The following is an 18,948-nucleotide window of genomic DNA, read 5'->3' on the forward strand; positions in this document are numbered from 1 at the left end:
TTTTTTGTTTGTTTTGTTTTGTTTATTGGTGGGGTTATTAGTTTTTTTGACGAGGTGGTTTACATGTAATAATTTTTAAGAGTGGATGCAAAGCAGCTACATGTATATAATTTGAAAACAAAAAACCCCTAAAATTTCTTTTCCAATTTTTATAAAAATCTAAAAATATTACAAAACTAGTTTTCCAAAAAAAACTAAAAACCCATGATTTTGGACTGATACAGCCAATTCTAATTGTAAGCCTTCAAAATAACGTATATTTAAGACTGCAACTTTTATTTTGCAACCAATGTAATTTTGTGAAAGATTTTTTTTTTTTTTGCCCAGTACTAATAAAAACTTTGAGGTCTACCATTACAGGCTTAAAAACCCATTAGCCATACAAATCACAAGAGTCTGTGCTAAGTCTTTGAGCCTGGATTTTTGAAGTTATGCATAAGCCTGGGGCCTGGCACATATTACAAGAAGGAAAAGTTTCAAACAAATCTACGAACTCACTTCAGTAAATCTGTTAGCTTCGATTTGAAGAGCCATGCGGAATTCATTCTCAAGCTCGCTGTACTGCTCAGTCAATTGATCAATCCTGAAATAATATAAAAAAGAAAAGAATGGAAAACCTCATACGAAATTAACTAGACACCGACAAAGCTGAACTTCCATGAGTCGAGATGACCCCAAACTGAGCTGTCAAATTAATCTACATTATCAGGGAATTTGCAGTTGCTAAATGTGCACAAAAATGGAAGGTTCAAACTTGGTCATACATGCAGCAAGAACGGGTATATCAAGAGCTGTGGTATGTGCTATCATGTGAATCACCCTTCGTACAATATGTGGTGCTGTTAGGGAAACAAGCCATGAGAAAATTTATAGCGAAACTGGATTCAGTCCTTTAAACCAACGTCGTGTAATTCACAAAATATGTACCTTTTATAAAATGGTTAAAGGCATAACTCCACAGTATTTATCATCGCTGGTACCCCAAACAGTTTCTGGAAATCACTCACTCCGTAATGCTGACCAATTGCAATATATTCACGCAAGAACAGAATTATACAGAAAATCGTTTTTATCCTCAGCAGTTCGTGAGTGGAATAGTATTGATGAAAATATAAGACAAGTAGAATCTTTTAGAAAATTTTAAAACTGTATATCCCCGCAGATAAATGGGTTAAATAAGACATTTTTAGAATTCGGATCACGCTTAAAGGTAGGGTCAACTCAAACTAGAGATTTATGTGTTGGAAAGATGCATACCCGGACCACCAACACATACTGACACTTTAAGCAAATGAAAAACGCGTAATTTTAGAGTTAATAAAAAACCATGATTACTCCTGCTAACTGGGGGCAGCAATTTTGTTTCGTTTTTGTGACGTCCGGTGGGATAGCTTGGGGCGAAGTGACGTCAGCTCCTGACCATCTCCTGTATGTACAGTGTAAACAAAAGCAGTAATTTTCGACACGGCGCTTCTCTTGTAAAACAGCATAAATGACGTAATAATATAATAAACTATTTAACTAAATATATTTCAAGTTGCATTAACGGAACAAAATGGGATTATAGTATTTCTCTCTGTTTAATAATTCAAAGGAAAAATGTACACTATTAGGCCTATTGATATGCTACGTTGGAGCAAAAATGACAACCCACAATACCCAAGTGATAATTTTCTTTTCTTTGGGACTACGTAATTGCATGGTCAGTTCTGTGGTTTTAGATGGAAAAGTCTACTTAATCAATAGTTTTACAGAACTATTTACAGTAATAAACCATGTCCATTACCATTTTAGGGGCGGCAGGTAATATTCCACAATTGGCTCGTCTGGTTACCAATCAAATACACACCTGCCAATCAGGAATCACAGGTAGAAGCAACTAACAGCATAGACCAATTAACTAAGAAAACACTCTGTGTATCATTTCAGTATGTAGGTTAATGCATGGGCAAAACATTGTTAATTGTTTCGACTTGTTGTGTAGTCACTGTGACAATGGTATTTTATTTTGCATTGAAAAATAATAGTTCTAAGGCTCATTCCTGACGTCACGCGTTAAGTATTACGTAACCACCAGCTCGCCAGAGGGCGTACTCACTAAGATGGTACAAAATGGCTGCGCCCGTTATATATAATAGCCATCACATTTAACAGTTTTATTAATTAACTATACAATTAAACGTGTTGATATTAAGCAATAATGTGCATTATATATCGCTGAATATGCATACCAGTGCCTTAATTGTCCTCTCCTTTAAATCAAATAATTCATTGTGAACTTCGTTTAGAATGCAGTTACCTCAACGCTCATAGATATACAAGACATACATGTATTTATGATAATTCCATTTATAGTTGTGGACACCCATATGAAGATATGTTACATTTCCTATTTGTCTGTCCTCTATATGATAACATTCATACAACAATGCATTTTTATAATGGTGGTTTTGATCTCCATACAGTGCTATATGGTAATAATGATTACCCTCTGGACCTTAATTTAAATAGCAGAATCTATTCATAACTTTTTCGAATTGTCAAAATGCTTCACGTTTTAATTTCTTAAAGCCTTTTATCCTACAGCACATTGTCACTTGCAAGTTTGGCTGCTGTACTGTGGGCGAGAATCACTGATGTAAGTTAATCTTAGGAAATCGGGTATATTTATGTACGTGGGTATGTGTACGCATGGACAAGTATATTAATTTAATGGTCATTTAGACTTGTCTTTATGCAAATTATGTAATTGTTTCTAATTCTCTGAAGAACATGTCAACTGATGTATGTGTATATTATAAATTGTATGTAACAAAGCATGTGTAGAAAGGCATTAATATAGGCCAATGGCCTGTTTGCCAATCCATTTCTTTTGTGAAATAAATATTGTTTAAACCATGTGCTATCATGTGTGTTTGAAAATGCATAAAAGATCCATTGCTGCAAATGAAACATCAATAATTTCTCTCTCATAAATATTAATGATGTGTCTATCACATAAACATGAATGACTTCTCTCTTATAAACATGAATGATTTCTCTCTGATAAACATGAATGATTTCTCTTATAAACATGAATTCTCTCACATAAACATGAATGATTTCCCTCTCATAAACATAAATGATTTCTCAAACATGAATGATTTCTTATGTAAAGATGAATGATTTCTCTCATAAACATGAATGATTTCTCTCATATAAACATGAATGATTTCTCACATAAACATGAATGTTTTCTTTCATAAACATGAATGATTTCTCTCACATAAACACGAATGATTTCTCTCATAAACATGAATGATTTCCCTCTTATAAACATGAATGATTTCTCTCTTATAAACATGAATGATTTCTCTCATAAACATGAATTTCTCTTATAAACATGAATGATTTCTCTCTTATAAATGAATGATTTCTCTCATAAATATGAATAATTTCTCTCATAAACACAAATGATTTCTCTCATAAACATGAATGATTTCCCTCTTATAAACATGAATGATTTCTCTCTTATAAACATGAATGATTTCTCTCACATAAACATGAATGATTTCTGTTACTAACATGAATGATTTCTCTCACATAAACATGAATGATTTCTGTTACTAACATGAATGATTTCTCTCACATAAACTTGAATAATTTCTCTTACAAACATGAATGATTTCTCTCTCATAAACATGAATGAAATCTCTCTCACAAACATGAATGATTTCTCTCTCATAAACAACTTCTCTTTTATAATATCAAAATCATGAAACTGATATAATAAATTGATGATTAATAACGGCAAATTAGTTTTCCCTTTTAAAAAATATATTGGCATCTCAGAATATACACTACTGACAATTCTCAGTAATTATTTTAACTATAAAGGAAATAGATAACTGAAAATCCCTGACAAACTCATATTAGCTAGTTTCCAATAACCCATTCTAATAGAATTGACTATACCTGTAAGTATATTACACACTCATTAATTCTTGAACAAGGAATGTTTTAAATTAGTTTTACTTTGTGAATAATTTCTGTGCCAACTTACATGGAAACATAAAAGAAATGAGAATATTGGATTTTCTTTTTTGTGTCTTTCTACATCTGAAAACAAAAATTAAGCTTATTTTCATTCAGAAGAGAATTTATAAAGTCCATTTGTTGTTCGATCATGCAGATAAGGAAATCCAACAGACTGACGAACACATCTGCAAATCGATGCCAGATGCACACTAACAGGTGCAGAATTCCCAGACATTCCCATCAACAATGGGTTTTCTTCCTTTTTTAAACAGAGAATTAAAAAATAAATTTAAAATGACAAAATTATAAATTTTCTGAGGGTAATAATACCAGTCCACAAACAACCTTTACAAATTTAAATCAACAATGTTAGGAATGGAACAGAATGTTTGTTCAATGACATCTCAACACATTTAAATCAACAATGTTAGGAATGGAACAGAATGTTTGTTCAATGACATCTCAACACATTTAAATCAACAATGTTAGGAATGGAACAGAATGTTTGTTCAATGACATCTCAACACATTTAAATCAACAATGTTAGGAATGGAACAGAATGTTTGTTCAATGACATCTCAACACATTTAAATCAACAATGTTAGGAATGGAACAGAATGTTTGTTCAATGACATCTCAACACATTTAAATCAACAATGTTAGGAATGGAACAGAATGTTTGTTCAATGACATCTCAACACATTTAAATCAACAATGTTAGGAATGGAACAGAATGTTTGTTCAATGACATCTCAACACATTTAAAACAACAATGTTAGGAATGGAACAGAATGTTTGTTCAATGACATCTCAACACATTTAAAACAACAATGTTAGGAATGGAACAGAATGTTTGTTCAATGACATCTCAACACATTTAAAACAATGGTTATTGGTCTAATATATGATTATTTTAAAATTTGGTGTAGAATGTCAGGCTATTTGTGTATTGATAGAGAAGCAAGGGATCTTTTATATGCACTTTCCTAGAGATATGCTAAACAAAGTTAAAGTTTGTTTTGTTCAATGACACCACTAGAGCACATTAATTAATGAAATATCATAGGCTATTAGATGTCAAACAAATACATCGTTATCACAGTGAACTGTAATAAACAGGTAGTGGCTTGTATCTAACACTTTGTTATCACGGTGAACTGTAATAAACAGATGATGGCTTGGATCTAACACTTTGTTATCATGGTGAACTGTAATAAACAGATGATGGCTTGTATCTAACACTTTGTTATCACGGTGAACTGTAATAAACAGATGATGGTTTGTATCTAACACATTGTTATCACGGTGAACTGTAATAAACAGATGATGGCTTGTATCTAACACTTTGTTATCACGGTGAACTGTAATAAACAGATGATGGCTTGTATCTAACACACTGTTATCACGGTGAACTGTAATAAACAGATGATGGCTTGTATCTAACACACTGTTATCACGGTGAACTGTAATAAACAGATGATGGCTTTTATCTAACACACTGTTATCACGGTGAACTGTAATAAACAGATGATGGCTTGTATCTAACACTTTGTTATCACAGTGAACTGTAATAAACAGATGATGGCTTTTACCTAACACACTGTTATCACGGTGAACTGTAATAAACAGATGATGACTTGTATCTAACACACTGTTATCACGGTGAACTGTCATAAACAGATGATGGCTTGTATCCAACACACTGTTATCACGGTGAACTGTCATAAACAGATGATGGCTTCTATCCAATACATTGTTACCACTGTGAACTGTCATAAACAGATGATGGCTTGTATCCAACACATTGTTACCACTGTGAACTGTCATAAACAGATGATGGCTTGTATCCAACACATTGTTACCACTGTGAACTGTCATAAACAGATGATGGCGATGATGGCTTGTATCCAACACATTGTTATCACAGTGAACTGTAATAAACAGATGATGGCTTGTATCCAACACATTGTTATCACAGTGAACTGTAATAAACAGATGATGGCTTGTATCCAACACATTGTTATCACTGTGAACTGTAATAAACAGATGATGGCTTATATCCAACACATTGTTATCACTGTGAACTGTAATAAACAGATGATGGCTTGTATCCAACACATTGTTATCACTGTGAACTGTAATAAACAGATGATGGCTTGTATCCAACACATTGTTATCACAGTGAACTGTAATAAACAGATGATAAACAGAGACCAGAAATTTATTTTGTTTGGCCATAACATTATGATATGATTTTCATAAAAAATGTTGATGTCATCATTTTTTTTAAATTTCAACCATCTACAAACTTTGCAGCTGGTTTTGTGGCACTACTTTATTTGGTGCACAAGACCCTTTTTCAGCGGAATATAAAAACTGATTTAAAAATGTCCAAGAAATCATCTAAACGTAACAACATTTAAAATTTGTTTTTAGATATTTTATTGATCAGAATAAAATCAAAAGGATTGCACAACAGGCAATGTAATAATATTAATTCTAGAAGCCTAACATGGCAGCATGTGCACAACTTGGGGCTTCATAACTGACTTAAGGATTTCCAATTTAGTATTTAATAATTGTCAAGTTATTATACGTCCCACCCCCACCCAATCCAAAATCTCTCAAATGGATCTGTACAGTTAGAAAGATGATCTCTATAAAGACCATGCACTCGTAGTATACAGGGTTCATGCTGACACACTTTGTCAACAAAAGATCATTACCTTTAAAGACCATGCACTCGTAGTATACAGGGTTCATGCTGACACACTTTGTCAACAAAAGATCATTACCTTTAAAGACATTTTTCATTATCTTTTTCATTATTATTTTTTTGTTTACAATTTTTATGTGATCAATATGACATTAAAATGTTTTAATGTAAATTTTGCCTCTAATCTTGTATAATTAAAAAAAAACAAAAAAAAAACAATTATCAAAGTTCCATGATTTTCCAGGCCTGAAAATTACATTTGCAAATTCCCTGACATTCCAGGATTTCCAGGACCCATATGAACCCTGGTGATCATCAGAAATCTATCGGGTAATTATCGGAAATCAATGTCTTACTGGATCGATGTAAATGTAGATAGAACCTTAGGACCCTGACATATGATCAATGAAACATTTACCGTGTGCAGACTACATCAGACTGATTTACTTGTAATTAGACATATATCAGATAAAAGTTAAAGTTTGTTTTTGTATAATGACACCACTAGAGCACATTGATTTATTAATCATTGGCTATTGGATGTTAAACATTTGGTTATTTTGACAATATAGTTTTAGAGTGGAAGCAAGGAAGGAAATGTTTTATTTAACGACGCACTCAACACATTTTTTTTTTACGGTTATATGGCGTCAGACCTATGGTTAAGGACCACACAGATACTGAGAGAGGAAACCCGCTGTCGCCACTTCGTGGGCTACTCTTTTCGATCAGCAGCAAGGTATCTTTTATATACACCGTCCCACAGACAGGATAGTACATACGACAGCCTTTGTTACACTAATTGTGGAGCATTGGCTGGAACGACAAATAGCCCAACCGACAGGAATTGATCCTATTTTTCACCCCAGTCAGTGCACCACAACTGGTATATCAAAGGCCATGGTATGTGCTATCATAGGTGCACATAAAAGATCCATTGCTACTAATGGAAAAGTGTAGCGGGTTTCTTCTCTAAGACTATATGCCAAAATTAACAAATATTTGACATCCAATAGCCAATGATTAATAAATCAATGTGCACTCATGGTATCGTTAAACAAAAAACCAACAACTTTATAATACCATCCACTAATTCTGCTTGTTATCATTTCACCTTACTTTCGTGCTTATATCCAGTTATGGTTCAAACATGCTGTCCTAGGCATACACCTCAACTACCTGGGCTGTCTGTGGTTAATGAGAGAGAAGAATATGTAGTGGTTTTGCACCTACCCATTGAGTCATTAAAACTCGCTCTGGGTGGGAGCCAGTAGTGGGCTGCGAACCCTGTACCTACCAGCTGTATGTCTGATGGTTTAACCATGACACCACTGAGGCCGGTTGCTTGATACAAGTATGGCTTGCGACATTCAGTGACAGCTGTTGCTAGTTAATGGGAGCTGCATACCTTTGGCTCCACAGCTTAACCACGACACTAATGAGGCCGGTTGCTTGATACAAGTATGGCTTGTGACATTCAGTGACAGCCATCACTGGTTAATGGGAGCTGCATACCTTTGGCTCCACAGCTTAACCACGACACTAATGAGGCCGGTTGCTTGATACAAGTATGGCTTGTGACATTCAGTGACAGCCATCACTGGTTAATGGGAGCTGCATACCTTTGGCTCCACAGCTTAACCACTACACCACTGAGGCCGGTTGCTTGATACAAGTGTATGGCTTGTGACATTCAGTGACAGCTGTTGCTAGTTAATGGGAGCTGCATACCTTTGGCTCCACAGCTTAACCACGACACTAATGAGGCCGGTTGCTTGATACAAGTATGGCTTGTGACATTCAGTGACAGCCATCACTGGTTAATGGGAGCTGCATACCTTTGGCTCCACAGCTTAACCACGACACTAATGAGGCCGGTTGCTTGATACAAGTATGGCTTGTGACATTCAGTGACAGCCATCACTGATTAATGGGAGCTGCATACCTTTGGCTCCACAGCTTAACCACTACACCACTGAGGCCGGTTGCTTGATACAAGTGTATGGCTTGTGACATTCAGTGACAGCTGTTGCTAGTTAATGGGAGCTGTATACCTCTGGCTCCACAGCTTAACCACGACACTAATGAGGCCGGTTGCTTGATACAAGTGTATGGCTTGCGACATTCAGTGACAGCCATCACTGGTTAATGGGAGCTGCATACCTTTGGCTCCACAGCTTAACCACTACACCACTGAGGCCGGTTGCTTGATACAAGTGTATGGCTTGTGACATTCAGTGACAGCTGTTGCTAGTTAATGGGAGCTGCATACCTTTGGCTCCACAGCTTAACCACGACACTAATGAGGCCGGTTGCTTGATACAAGTATGGCTTGTGACATTCAGTGACAGCCATCACTGGTTAATGGGAGCTGCATACCTTTGGCTCCACAGCTTAACCACGACACTAATGAGGCCGGTTGCTTGATACAAGTATGGCTTGTGACATTCAGTGACAGCCATCACTGGTTAATGGGAGCTGCATACCTTTGGCTCCACAGCTTAACCACTACACCACTGAGGCCGGTTGCTTGATACAAGTGTATGGCTTGTGACATTCAGTGACAGCTGTTGCTAGTTAATGGGAGCTGTATACCTCTGGCTCCACAGCTTAACCACGACACTAATGAGGCCGGTTGCTTGATACAAGTGTATGGCTTGCGACATTCAGTGACAGCTGTTGCTAGTTAATGGGAGCTGCATACCTTTGGCTCCACAGCTTAACCACTACACCACTGAGGCCGGTTGCTTGATACAAGTGTATGGCTTGTGACATTCAGTGACAGCTGTTGCTAGTTAATGGGAGCTGTATACCTCTGGCTCCACAGCTTAACCACGACACTAATGAGGCCGGTTGCTTGATACAAGTATGGCTTGTGACATTCAGTGACAGCCATCACTGGTTAATGGGAGCTGCATACCTTTGGCTCCACAGCTTAACCTACACCACTGAGGCCGGTTGCTTGATACAAGTGTATGGCTTGCGACATTCAGTGACAGCTGTTGCTAGTTAATGGGAGCTGTATACCTCTGGCTCCACAGCTTAACCACGACACTAATGAGGCCGGTTGCTTGATACAAGTATGGCTTGTGACATTCAGTGACAGCCATCACTGGTTAATGGGAGCTGCATACCTTTGGCTCCACAGCTTAACCACTACACCACTGAGGCCGGTTGCTTGATACAAGTGTATGGCTTGTGACATTCAGTGACAGCTGTTGCTAGTTAATGGGAGCTGTATACCTCTGGCTCCACAGCTTAACCACGACACTAATGAGGCCGGTTGCTTGATACAAGTATGGCTTGTGACATTCAGTGACAGCCATCACTGGTTAATGGGAGCTGCATACCTTTGGCTCCACAGCTTAACCACTACACCACTGAGGCCGGTTGCTTGATACAAGTGTATGGCTTGCGACATTCAGTGACAGCTGTTGCTAGTTAATGGGAGCTGTATACCTCTGGCTCCATAACCACGACACTAATGAGGCCGGTTGCTTGATACAAGTATGGCTTGTGACATTCAGTGACAGCCATCACTGGTTAATGGGAGCTGCATACCTTTGGCTCCACAGCTTAACCACTACACCACTGAGGCCGGTTGCTTGATACAAGTGTATGGCTTGCGACATTCAGTGACAGCTGTTGCTAGTTAATGGGAGCTGTATACCTCTGGCTCCACAGCTTAACCACGACACTAATGAGGCCGGTTGCTTGATACAAGTATGGCTTGTGACATTCAGTGACAGCCATCACTGGTTAATGGGAGCTGCATACCTTTGGCTCCACAGCTTAACCACTACACCACTGAGGCCGGTTGCTTGATACAAGTGTATGGCTTGTGACATTCAGTGACAGCTGTTGCTAGTTAATGGGAGCTGTATACCTCTGGCTCCACAGCTTAACCACGACACCACTGAGGCCGGTTGCTTGATACAAGTGTCTGGCTTCTAACAGTCAGTGACAGCCATCGCTGGTTAATGGGAGCTGCATACCTCTGGCTCCACATCCCTCCCCTGAGACTGGATCAAGCAGAGTAATTTTTGGCTCCACTTAGCACATTAACTTTTAAAAAATATTACTACAAAAGGATTAAATAGCAATGCTTAGCATTATCATATTCCCATAATCTAAAAGTCAGGGGAGATATCAATCATTCCTTTCAATTTTTTCACAGCGAGGTTTGAAATGATGATCATATTAAAAAAATGGGTCCGTGTGTGGGAGTGGGTGGCAGGCAAGGGGATAGTTACCCCCACAACAAATATCTCGTAAAAATAAAAAGACAATTTACTGGTTATTGATATTGACGTTTTAAGTATGTAACCTCCTTGAAATGGATGCAAAATGGTATTTCAGAGCCTCTAGATTTCAAAATTTTCAGGGGGCCATGCCCTCGGACCCCCTAATATCTTACACCTCCCATACTCATTCATTCCAAGTATTCATCTGTCCCCCCTACTCCCACCAAAACAAATCCTAGCTACAGCCCTGCAACTGCTGGGTGAATAAAAAACTGGTCGTCAATTAATTCTCTTCTTCATCGAGCTATCTCCCCCCAACCCCCACTGCCTTGGTGAAGCGTAAAACGTATTGATCATGATGTGAGTGTCTACCACCCAGTGACATCGCCCCTTTAGTCAAGATCCAGGTTAAAGGTTTTTTGGCAGAATACAATGATCCTGACTTGAACACTTCTTTTCAATTTGTTAAGTAAATCAGGCGAGATATTTTATACTATGGAGCTCTTGTTCCGCGTGGAGGAAAGTACATGTACATTAACCCCGAAATGGAAAAATCACTTACTAGCAATTCAGACTGCTACAGGTTCATGTGAGCTGCATAAAGCAGAAAAGCTCTACATTGAAGAAATAGTTTTTAAAATGATCGGCGCAACACAAACATCCATTTATCCTGCAATCCTATATACATGTACACTGGCAGGATATGATGACTAGATAAAAGTCTACATTTTCGGTCAGAGACCAAAAATATAGGGTCTGTGACATAAGCCCACTGTAATTGATTAGTGTATTTCAGACTAGATTTTCAATAACATCACCTTGAAATCATTCTAACAAACTGTTATTTTGACATTTGCTGCCAAATTAACACAGGATTTTTTAAAAAAAATTTGAAGGAGCAACATATCTTTTATATCAACTTATTCCACAGACAGGGTAGAATATACCCTTGTCTTTGATGTAACGTGGGAAGGGACATAAGCCAATGTCTTGATGCGTGGTCTGTCTAGGATGGATCCCTGCCGGTGGGCCATAACTGTGTGTTAAAAATGGGTAAATTGCCATGAAAGTCAAACTTGATCTGTAACAGAACATGATAAAGCTATACACAAAATCTTAGCTTGATATTTTGAGGCATTGCAAAAAACAAGTCCGGAAAGTTTTTTTGGTATCTTCTAAGTTCAAGGGCCATAACTCTTGTCACAAATTGGTAAATGGCCATGAAAGTCAAACTTGATCTGTAACAGTACTTGTTAACACTATACACAAAATTTGGTAATTTTGACATAAAGTCTTAGAGAGGAAACCTGCTACATTTATCCATTAGTAGCAAGGAATCTTTTACATGCACCATTCCACAGACATAATAGCACATACCACAGACTTTGATATACCAGCCATGGTGCACTGGCTAGAATGACAAATAGCCCAATGGGCCCACCAACGGGGATCGATCCCAGACTGACCGTGCATCAGGCGAGCGCTTTACCACTGTGCTACGTCCCTCCTCAAGAGTAATTGTATGAAATGCAGATTTCATTATGTAATAGATCACCTGCAGATCCGATTACAGAATGTATCGTATGCTTATCTGCCTGCCTGTTTCACACGAGTTACAGCTTGTCACTGACAGATTGTGGAATGATGTAATCTAACACTACTGATCCAGTTGAATAAACTCAGAATTCTAGTGGTATATTTGGGTCATGCCTCTAGATTATGACAGTTAACCTAGAGGAGGTGTATGTTTCTGTCAGACCGATTAGTATTCCTAAATAAAAAATAAAACGTATATTATTTAAATGAAGTGCCTATGGTTTAGAAGTTCGGGTTTCTAACACCTACTCAGAATTATGAAATACTGTCTGCTCAGTAATCAGTGTTAGATTTGTGGAGAAGTGTTTAGGGTATGCATGGACTTTGAAAATTATTACGCCTGTCCCAGCCAGTGCCCCCACAATTGGTAAATCAAAGACTGTGATATGTGCTGTCCTGTCTTAGCAAAGTGCATATGAAAGATTTCTGCAAATGGAAAAAATGTAGTTGGTTTTTTCTTAAGACCACGGGTCTGTATTACCAAATCAGGGTTTCTTCCAGAAGGTAAAACGGGTATGGCGCCATACCCAAATATTTTTGCAATTTTTTTTTTTAGTTAACTTTTTGACAAAATTAATTACTCTTATTATTACTGCATGATTTTCTTAACCCTAACCCTAAACTTAACCCAGCATCTTTCTGAGGGAGGCCCCCCATACCCCTTATTGACTGTGGTTGCATTCAATTCCATAGTGCCATACCCAAACATTTCTTTCTGGCAGAATCACTGCAAATACCTGTCATCCAACAGTCGATGATCAATTAATCAATGTGCTCTAGTGGTGTCATTAAACAAGAGAAGCAAGCTTTAACATGAAAAATAACAGTGGTTTATGTCTCCATAAATGCTGGCTTAAAGTTTCCATAATCTGTTTCTTCTGTCACCAAGTGGGATGTAACTCAGTTGTTAATTTCCATAATCTGTTTCTTCTGTCACCAAGTGGGATGTAACTCAGTTGTTAATTTCCATAATCTGTTTCTACAGTCACCAAGTGGGATGTAACTCAGTTGTTAATTTCCATAATCTGTTTCTTCTGTCACCAAGTGAGATGCAACTCAGTTGTTAATTTCCATAATCTGTTTCTTCTGTCACCAAGTAGGATGTAACTCAGTTGTTAATTTCCATAATCTGTTTCTACAGTCACCAAGTGGGATGTAACTCAGTTGTTAATTTCCATAATCTGTTTCTTCTGTCACCAAGTGAGATGTAACTCAATTGTTAATTTCCATAATCTGTTTCTACAGTCACCAAGTGGGATGTAACTGAGTTGTTAATTTCCATAATCTGTTTCTTCTGTCACCAAGTGGTATGTAACTCAGTTGTTAATTTCCATAATCTGTTTCTACAGTCACCAAGTGGGATGTAACTCAGTTGTTAATTTCCATAATCTGTTTCTACAGTCACCAAGTGGGATGTAACTCAGTTGTTAATTTCCATAATCTGTTTCTTCTGTCACCAAGTGGGATGTAACTCAGTTATTAATTTCCATAATCTGTTTCTTCTGTCACCAAGTGGGATGTAACTCAGTTTTTAATTTCCATAATCTGTTTCTACAGTCACCAAGTGGGATGTAACTCAGTTGTTAATTTCCATAATCTGTTTCTACAGTCACCAAGTGGGATGTAACTCAGTTGTTAATTTCCATAATCTGTTTCTACAGTCACCAAGTGGGATGTAACTCAGTTGTTAATTTCCATAATCTGTTTCTTCTGTCACCAAGTGGGATGTAACTCAGTTGTTAATTTCCATAATCTGTTTCTTCTGTCACCAAGTGGGATGTAACTCAGTTTTTAATTTCCATAATCTGTTTCTACAGTCACCAAGTGGGATGTAACTCAGTTGTTAATTTCCATAATCTGTTTCTTCTGTCACCAAGTGGGATGTAACTCATTTGTTAATTTCCATAATCTGTTTCTACAGTCACCAAGTGGGATGTAACTCAGTTGTTAATTTCCATAATCTGTTTCTTCTGTCACCAAGTGAGATGTAACTCAGTTGTTAATTTCCATAATCTGTTTCTTCTGTCACCAAGTGGCATGTAACTCAGTTGTTAATTTCCATAATCTGTTTCTACAGTCACCAAGTGGGATGTAACTCAGTTGTTAATTTCCATAATCTGTTTCTACAGTCACCAAGTGGGATGTAACTCAGTTGTTAATTTCCATAATCTGTTTCTTCTGTCACCAAGTAAGATGTAACTCAGTTGTTAATTTCCATAATCTGTTTCTTCTGTCACCAAGTGGCATGTAACTAAACGCTCATGTACTGTGTGATGAATCACAGGATCAATCCCTCTTGGTGGAACCATCAGCTTTTTATCCCATTCCAACCAGTACATCAATGTACTGTCCTGTCTATATGGTTTAAACAAGATTTACTGCCGTACAAAAACAGTACTGTAGTGGTCTGGGAATTGGCCAACAGGTGTTAGCCTATATTTTAAGGCCTCTCCTAACAGTTTACAAGATGATTATATTAAAAGCAATAAAATAAAACGTGATTATAACTGTTCCAAATTTACTAACAAAGAGGTGAAATAGAAGGAAGAAAAGGTAATATACAATATATATATATAAATAAAAATGATAAAAGAAAACAAGTGTACAGTATATATGTATTTTAAAAAACAATTTAAAGAAATAATGATCCTTTTACATGTTTCAATGTTATCTTCATTATATATATATACACACTCCCCACAAAAAATTAAACAACTTATGGTTTGTTTTCTCAAAAATTGTCTTTCCAACTATCTATCAACTTATTTTAATAATATCAATTATATATACACACATTCCTGTGACAAAAAAAAAAAACCTCCATAAATTGAACAAGAACACACATTTATCTAATTAAATTTCTGTTAGATTTATTAGGATTTAACGTCATCCCATTGGTCCAATTGGAGCAATGCAAATACATTGTATATTGATTTCTCAATGAACGTAAATATAACTTTGTCAGAGAACATCATACATTATGACATCACTTTATATTGGAACTTTATCGTAGTAAGCGCTATTGATTAGAACCAAAAATAATAATTCAAAATAAAATATGAACTTTTAGTAAGAATGTTTCAAATTTAATTATAAGTATTGTCCATTATTTTATTTACGTTCATCTGGGTATGAAAAAAAAAAAAAATCATCCACAAACTTGTGTGTGAACGGCTTCACCGATTCACACAGTTTGTGGATGTTTTTGTTTTATTCATACTCCGATGAACGTAAACGAAATAACAGACAATACTTAATTAAAAATGATATCAAGTTGATAATACTGTTTATTTTGCTTGAGGGTTTTTGTTTTTTTAATTTAGGAAAGAGTATATTATGAGATCCTTTGCTGTCATTTAGTAGAAGTCTACTTGGTGAAACCAGACCAAGCATTACAATAACCAAATGTTGGACACTAAAATTACTCTCGTTTATAATGTGTTTCATCATATCATTAAACCAATATACATGTGTACGTTAACTGTCATGATCTAGGAGCATGACTGAAATATGTCACTAAAAATTCTGAGTTTATTCGATTCAGCTCAATCAGTGGCGTTAGTTTACACCATTACACAATCCGTCTCTGACAAGACGTAACTCAAGTGAAACAGGCAGTCAGATAAGCATATGATACATTCTGTAATCGGATCTGCAGGCGATCTATTACATAATGAAATCTGCATTTCATGCAATTACTCTTGAAGTGGGACGTAGCACAGTGGTAAAGCGCTCGCTTGATGTGTGGTCAGTCTGGGATCAATGTCCGTCGGTGAGCCCACTGGACTATTTCTCACTCCTGCCAGTGAACCACGACTGGTATATCAAAGGCTGTGTTATGTGCTATCCTGTCTGTGGGATGGTGCATATAAAAGATTCCTTGCTACTAATGGAAAAATGTAGTGGGTTTCCTCTCTAAGACTTTATGTCAAAATTATCAAATGTTTGACATCCAACAGCCGATGATTAATAAATAAATGTGCTCTAATGGTGTCGTTAAACAAAACAAACTTTTGTTCATCATATCATCAATCCAATATGTCTGCCTTTTTCTTTCCCTTAAATGTTTCTTCATACTGCACTGGTAACAAATATATATATTTTTTTTTAATTCTACAACTTACCCATAATATCCTTGACATAAGCACATTTGATATTTTGGTATGTTAATTAAACCATTCATTCTAATACAACTGGTATATAAGCTTTTTCACTATTGGTTAATTATTTGTGGTAAATCGAATGATTTATGTTCGCTGTCATGGGCAACCAGGATTTACCATGATGACAAAATTCTGTGAACGTGTCCGATATGCTGTCACCTAGCCTCACATGTGGTGTTTTCATTAGTATACAAATTCCCCTTCTTCCGTTATATTTAAACATTGATATAAATAATAATAAAAAAATAATTACTAACTTCAGATGAAAATTGTCATTGTTATTATTTTATTATTATTTTGTTCCATTGTAATCTTTTATACTTTGTTGGCATGCAGTGAACACCCACCCACCCATACGAAATAAGGTCCGGGAGTGATTGATCGCTGCTTTCAATTTGATCATGTGACTTGTCGTAGTACCTGTACAAGCATTTTCATTGAATATTTAAGTAAGGAGAATAGATAATTAGGTTTTTAAGATTTGTGGGATTCCTTTAATAAAAACACAATAACATTGCTTACAGATATTCCTGATAGGTGAGCATTAAAACAGAAAATATCACTGTTTCGTTGTTAACTATAAGGATTTACTACAAAATGTTTGGATTTTGGGACTGGACTTTGTCTCATCCCCCCCCCCCCCCCCCCCAAAACAAATTTTGTGGTTAATCCTTATACTTAAATAATGAAACACTGTGATGTTGTCCCCTAAATATACCTATTACTGTCAATGGTCATTTATTCACAAGCCAATGAAGTTTGTTTTGTTTACCGACACCACTAGAGCACATTGATTTATTAATCATCGGCTATTGGATGTCAAACATTTAGTAACTTTGAAATATAGTCTTAGAAAGGAAACCCGCTATATTTTTCCATTCGTAGCAAGGGATCTTTTATATGCACCATCCCACAGACAGGATAGCACATACCACGGCCTTTGATAAACCAATCATGGTGCACTGGCTGGAATGAGAAATAATCCAATGGGTCTACTGACCGGGATCGATCCCAAACCAACTGTATATCAAGCGAGAGCTTTACCACTGGGCTACGTCCAGCCCCCACAAGCCAATGAACAAGACTAATACACACCTAACATTTTAATCACATTTAGTTCAAGTGTGTGAGGTCAAACTACATTAAATTTTGTGCCAATCATGATGACATTATATTACCGATAAACGCGACTTTAGAACTGTGATTGATTAAATATCAAATTAAAATGTTATTTTAGAAGTGTTATGTGATAAGCAGAATTAGCTACTCATGTTTGTTTAATATGTAAAATATCAACTTCATCTTGTTAATTGGCATTTGTCTCAGCACAGCCTTGACAAATAAGGAAGGAAATGTTTTATTTAACGATGCACTCAACACATTTTATTTACAGTTATATGGTGTCAGACATATGGTTAAGGACCACACAGATATTGAGAGAGGAAATCCGCTGTCGCCACTTCATGGGCTACTCTTTTTGATTAGCAGCAAAGGAGACTTGACAAATACCGATTAACATAGAGTTGGTCGATACTTTACATATTAAAAAACCACTTGTGACAAATCTCTTATGTTTAAAACAAATAGCTCTATGTATTATGTATTTGCTGGCTTATATTACCACTATGAGATTACCACTATAGATCCTGGCAAAAGATAGTTCAGTATATAATCTGTCCAAGTATTTGATATGTAATGTTTATTAAACTAATCATATCACTTTACTGCAGACAATATCAGACCAGATTGTTTTACATTTTCAATCTAATAACACCGTAAAACAAATTAATACCAACAGTAGTTTGTTGAATTTTTTGTTGCAAAAAACTATTTTAGTCTTCCAGACAAGATAGCACATACCACGGCCTTTGATATGCACTGGCTGGAGCGAAAAATAGCTCAATGGGCCCACTGACGAGGATCGATCCTAGACCGACTGTGCATCACTACTGGGCTGTGTCCCGCCCCAAATTCAATAATCAATTTTAATCCACTATTTTCCTGTAACCTGAAATATCTGTCAAGTTCAATACCAGTTTTTGTGCTTTATTTAATTCTTACAACATTAAGTATTTGTCAATTTCAAGACCAAATTTGAATAATTTATTTCATTCCTATAACATAAAATATTCACCAAATTCATGATCAAATCGTATTTGATTTGTATCCTTTTTTCTGTAATAAGAAATAATTTCCAAATGATGAGTATCCT

At 36.4% G+C, this 18,948-nt stretch overlaps 1 protein-coding gene across 2 annotated transcripts in view; it reads right to left on the reverse strand.

Moving 5' to 3' along the window:
* The window catches only part of LOC121388033 (leucine-rich repeat and coiled-coil domain-containing protein 1-like), a 378,090-nt gene that overhangs the window by 74,622 nt on the left and 284,520 nt on the right, over nucleotides 1–18,948 (reverse strand). For both annotated transcript variants that reach the window (XM_041519233.1, XM_041519232.1), the window contains exon 16: nucleotides 499–583. In XM_041519233.1, coding sequence (XP_041375167.1) covers nucleotides 499–583 — 85 coding nt within the window. The remainder of the gene's footprint in view (nucleotides 1–498; nucleotides 584–18,948) is intronic.

Source organism: Gigantopelta aegis, chromosome 14, assembly GCF_016097555.1.
Source record: "Gigantopelta aegis isolate Gae_Host chromosome 14, Gae_host_genome, whole genome shotgun sequence".
Taxonomy (NCBI): Eukaryota; Metazoa; Mollusca; class Gastropoda; order Neomphalida; family Peltospiridae; genus Gigantopelta; species Gigantopelta aegis.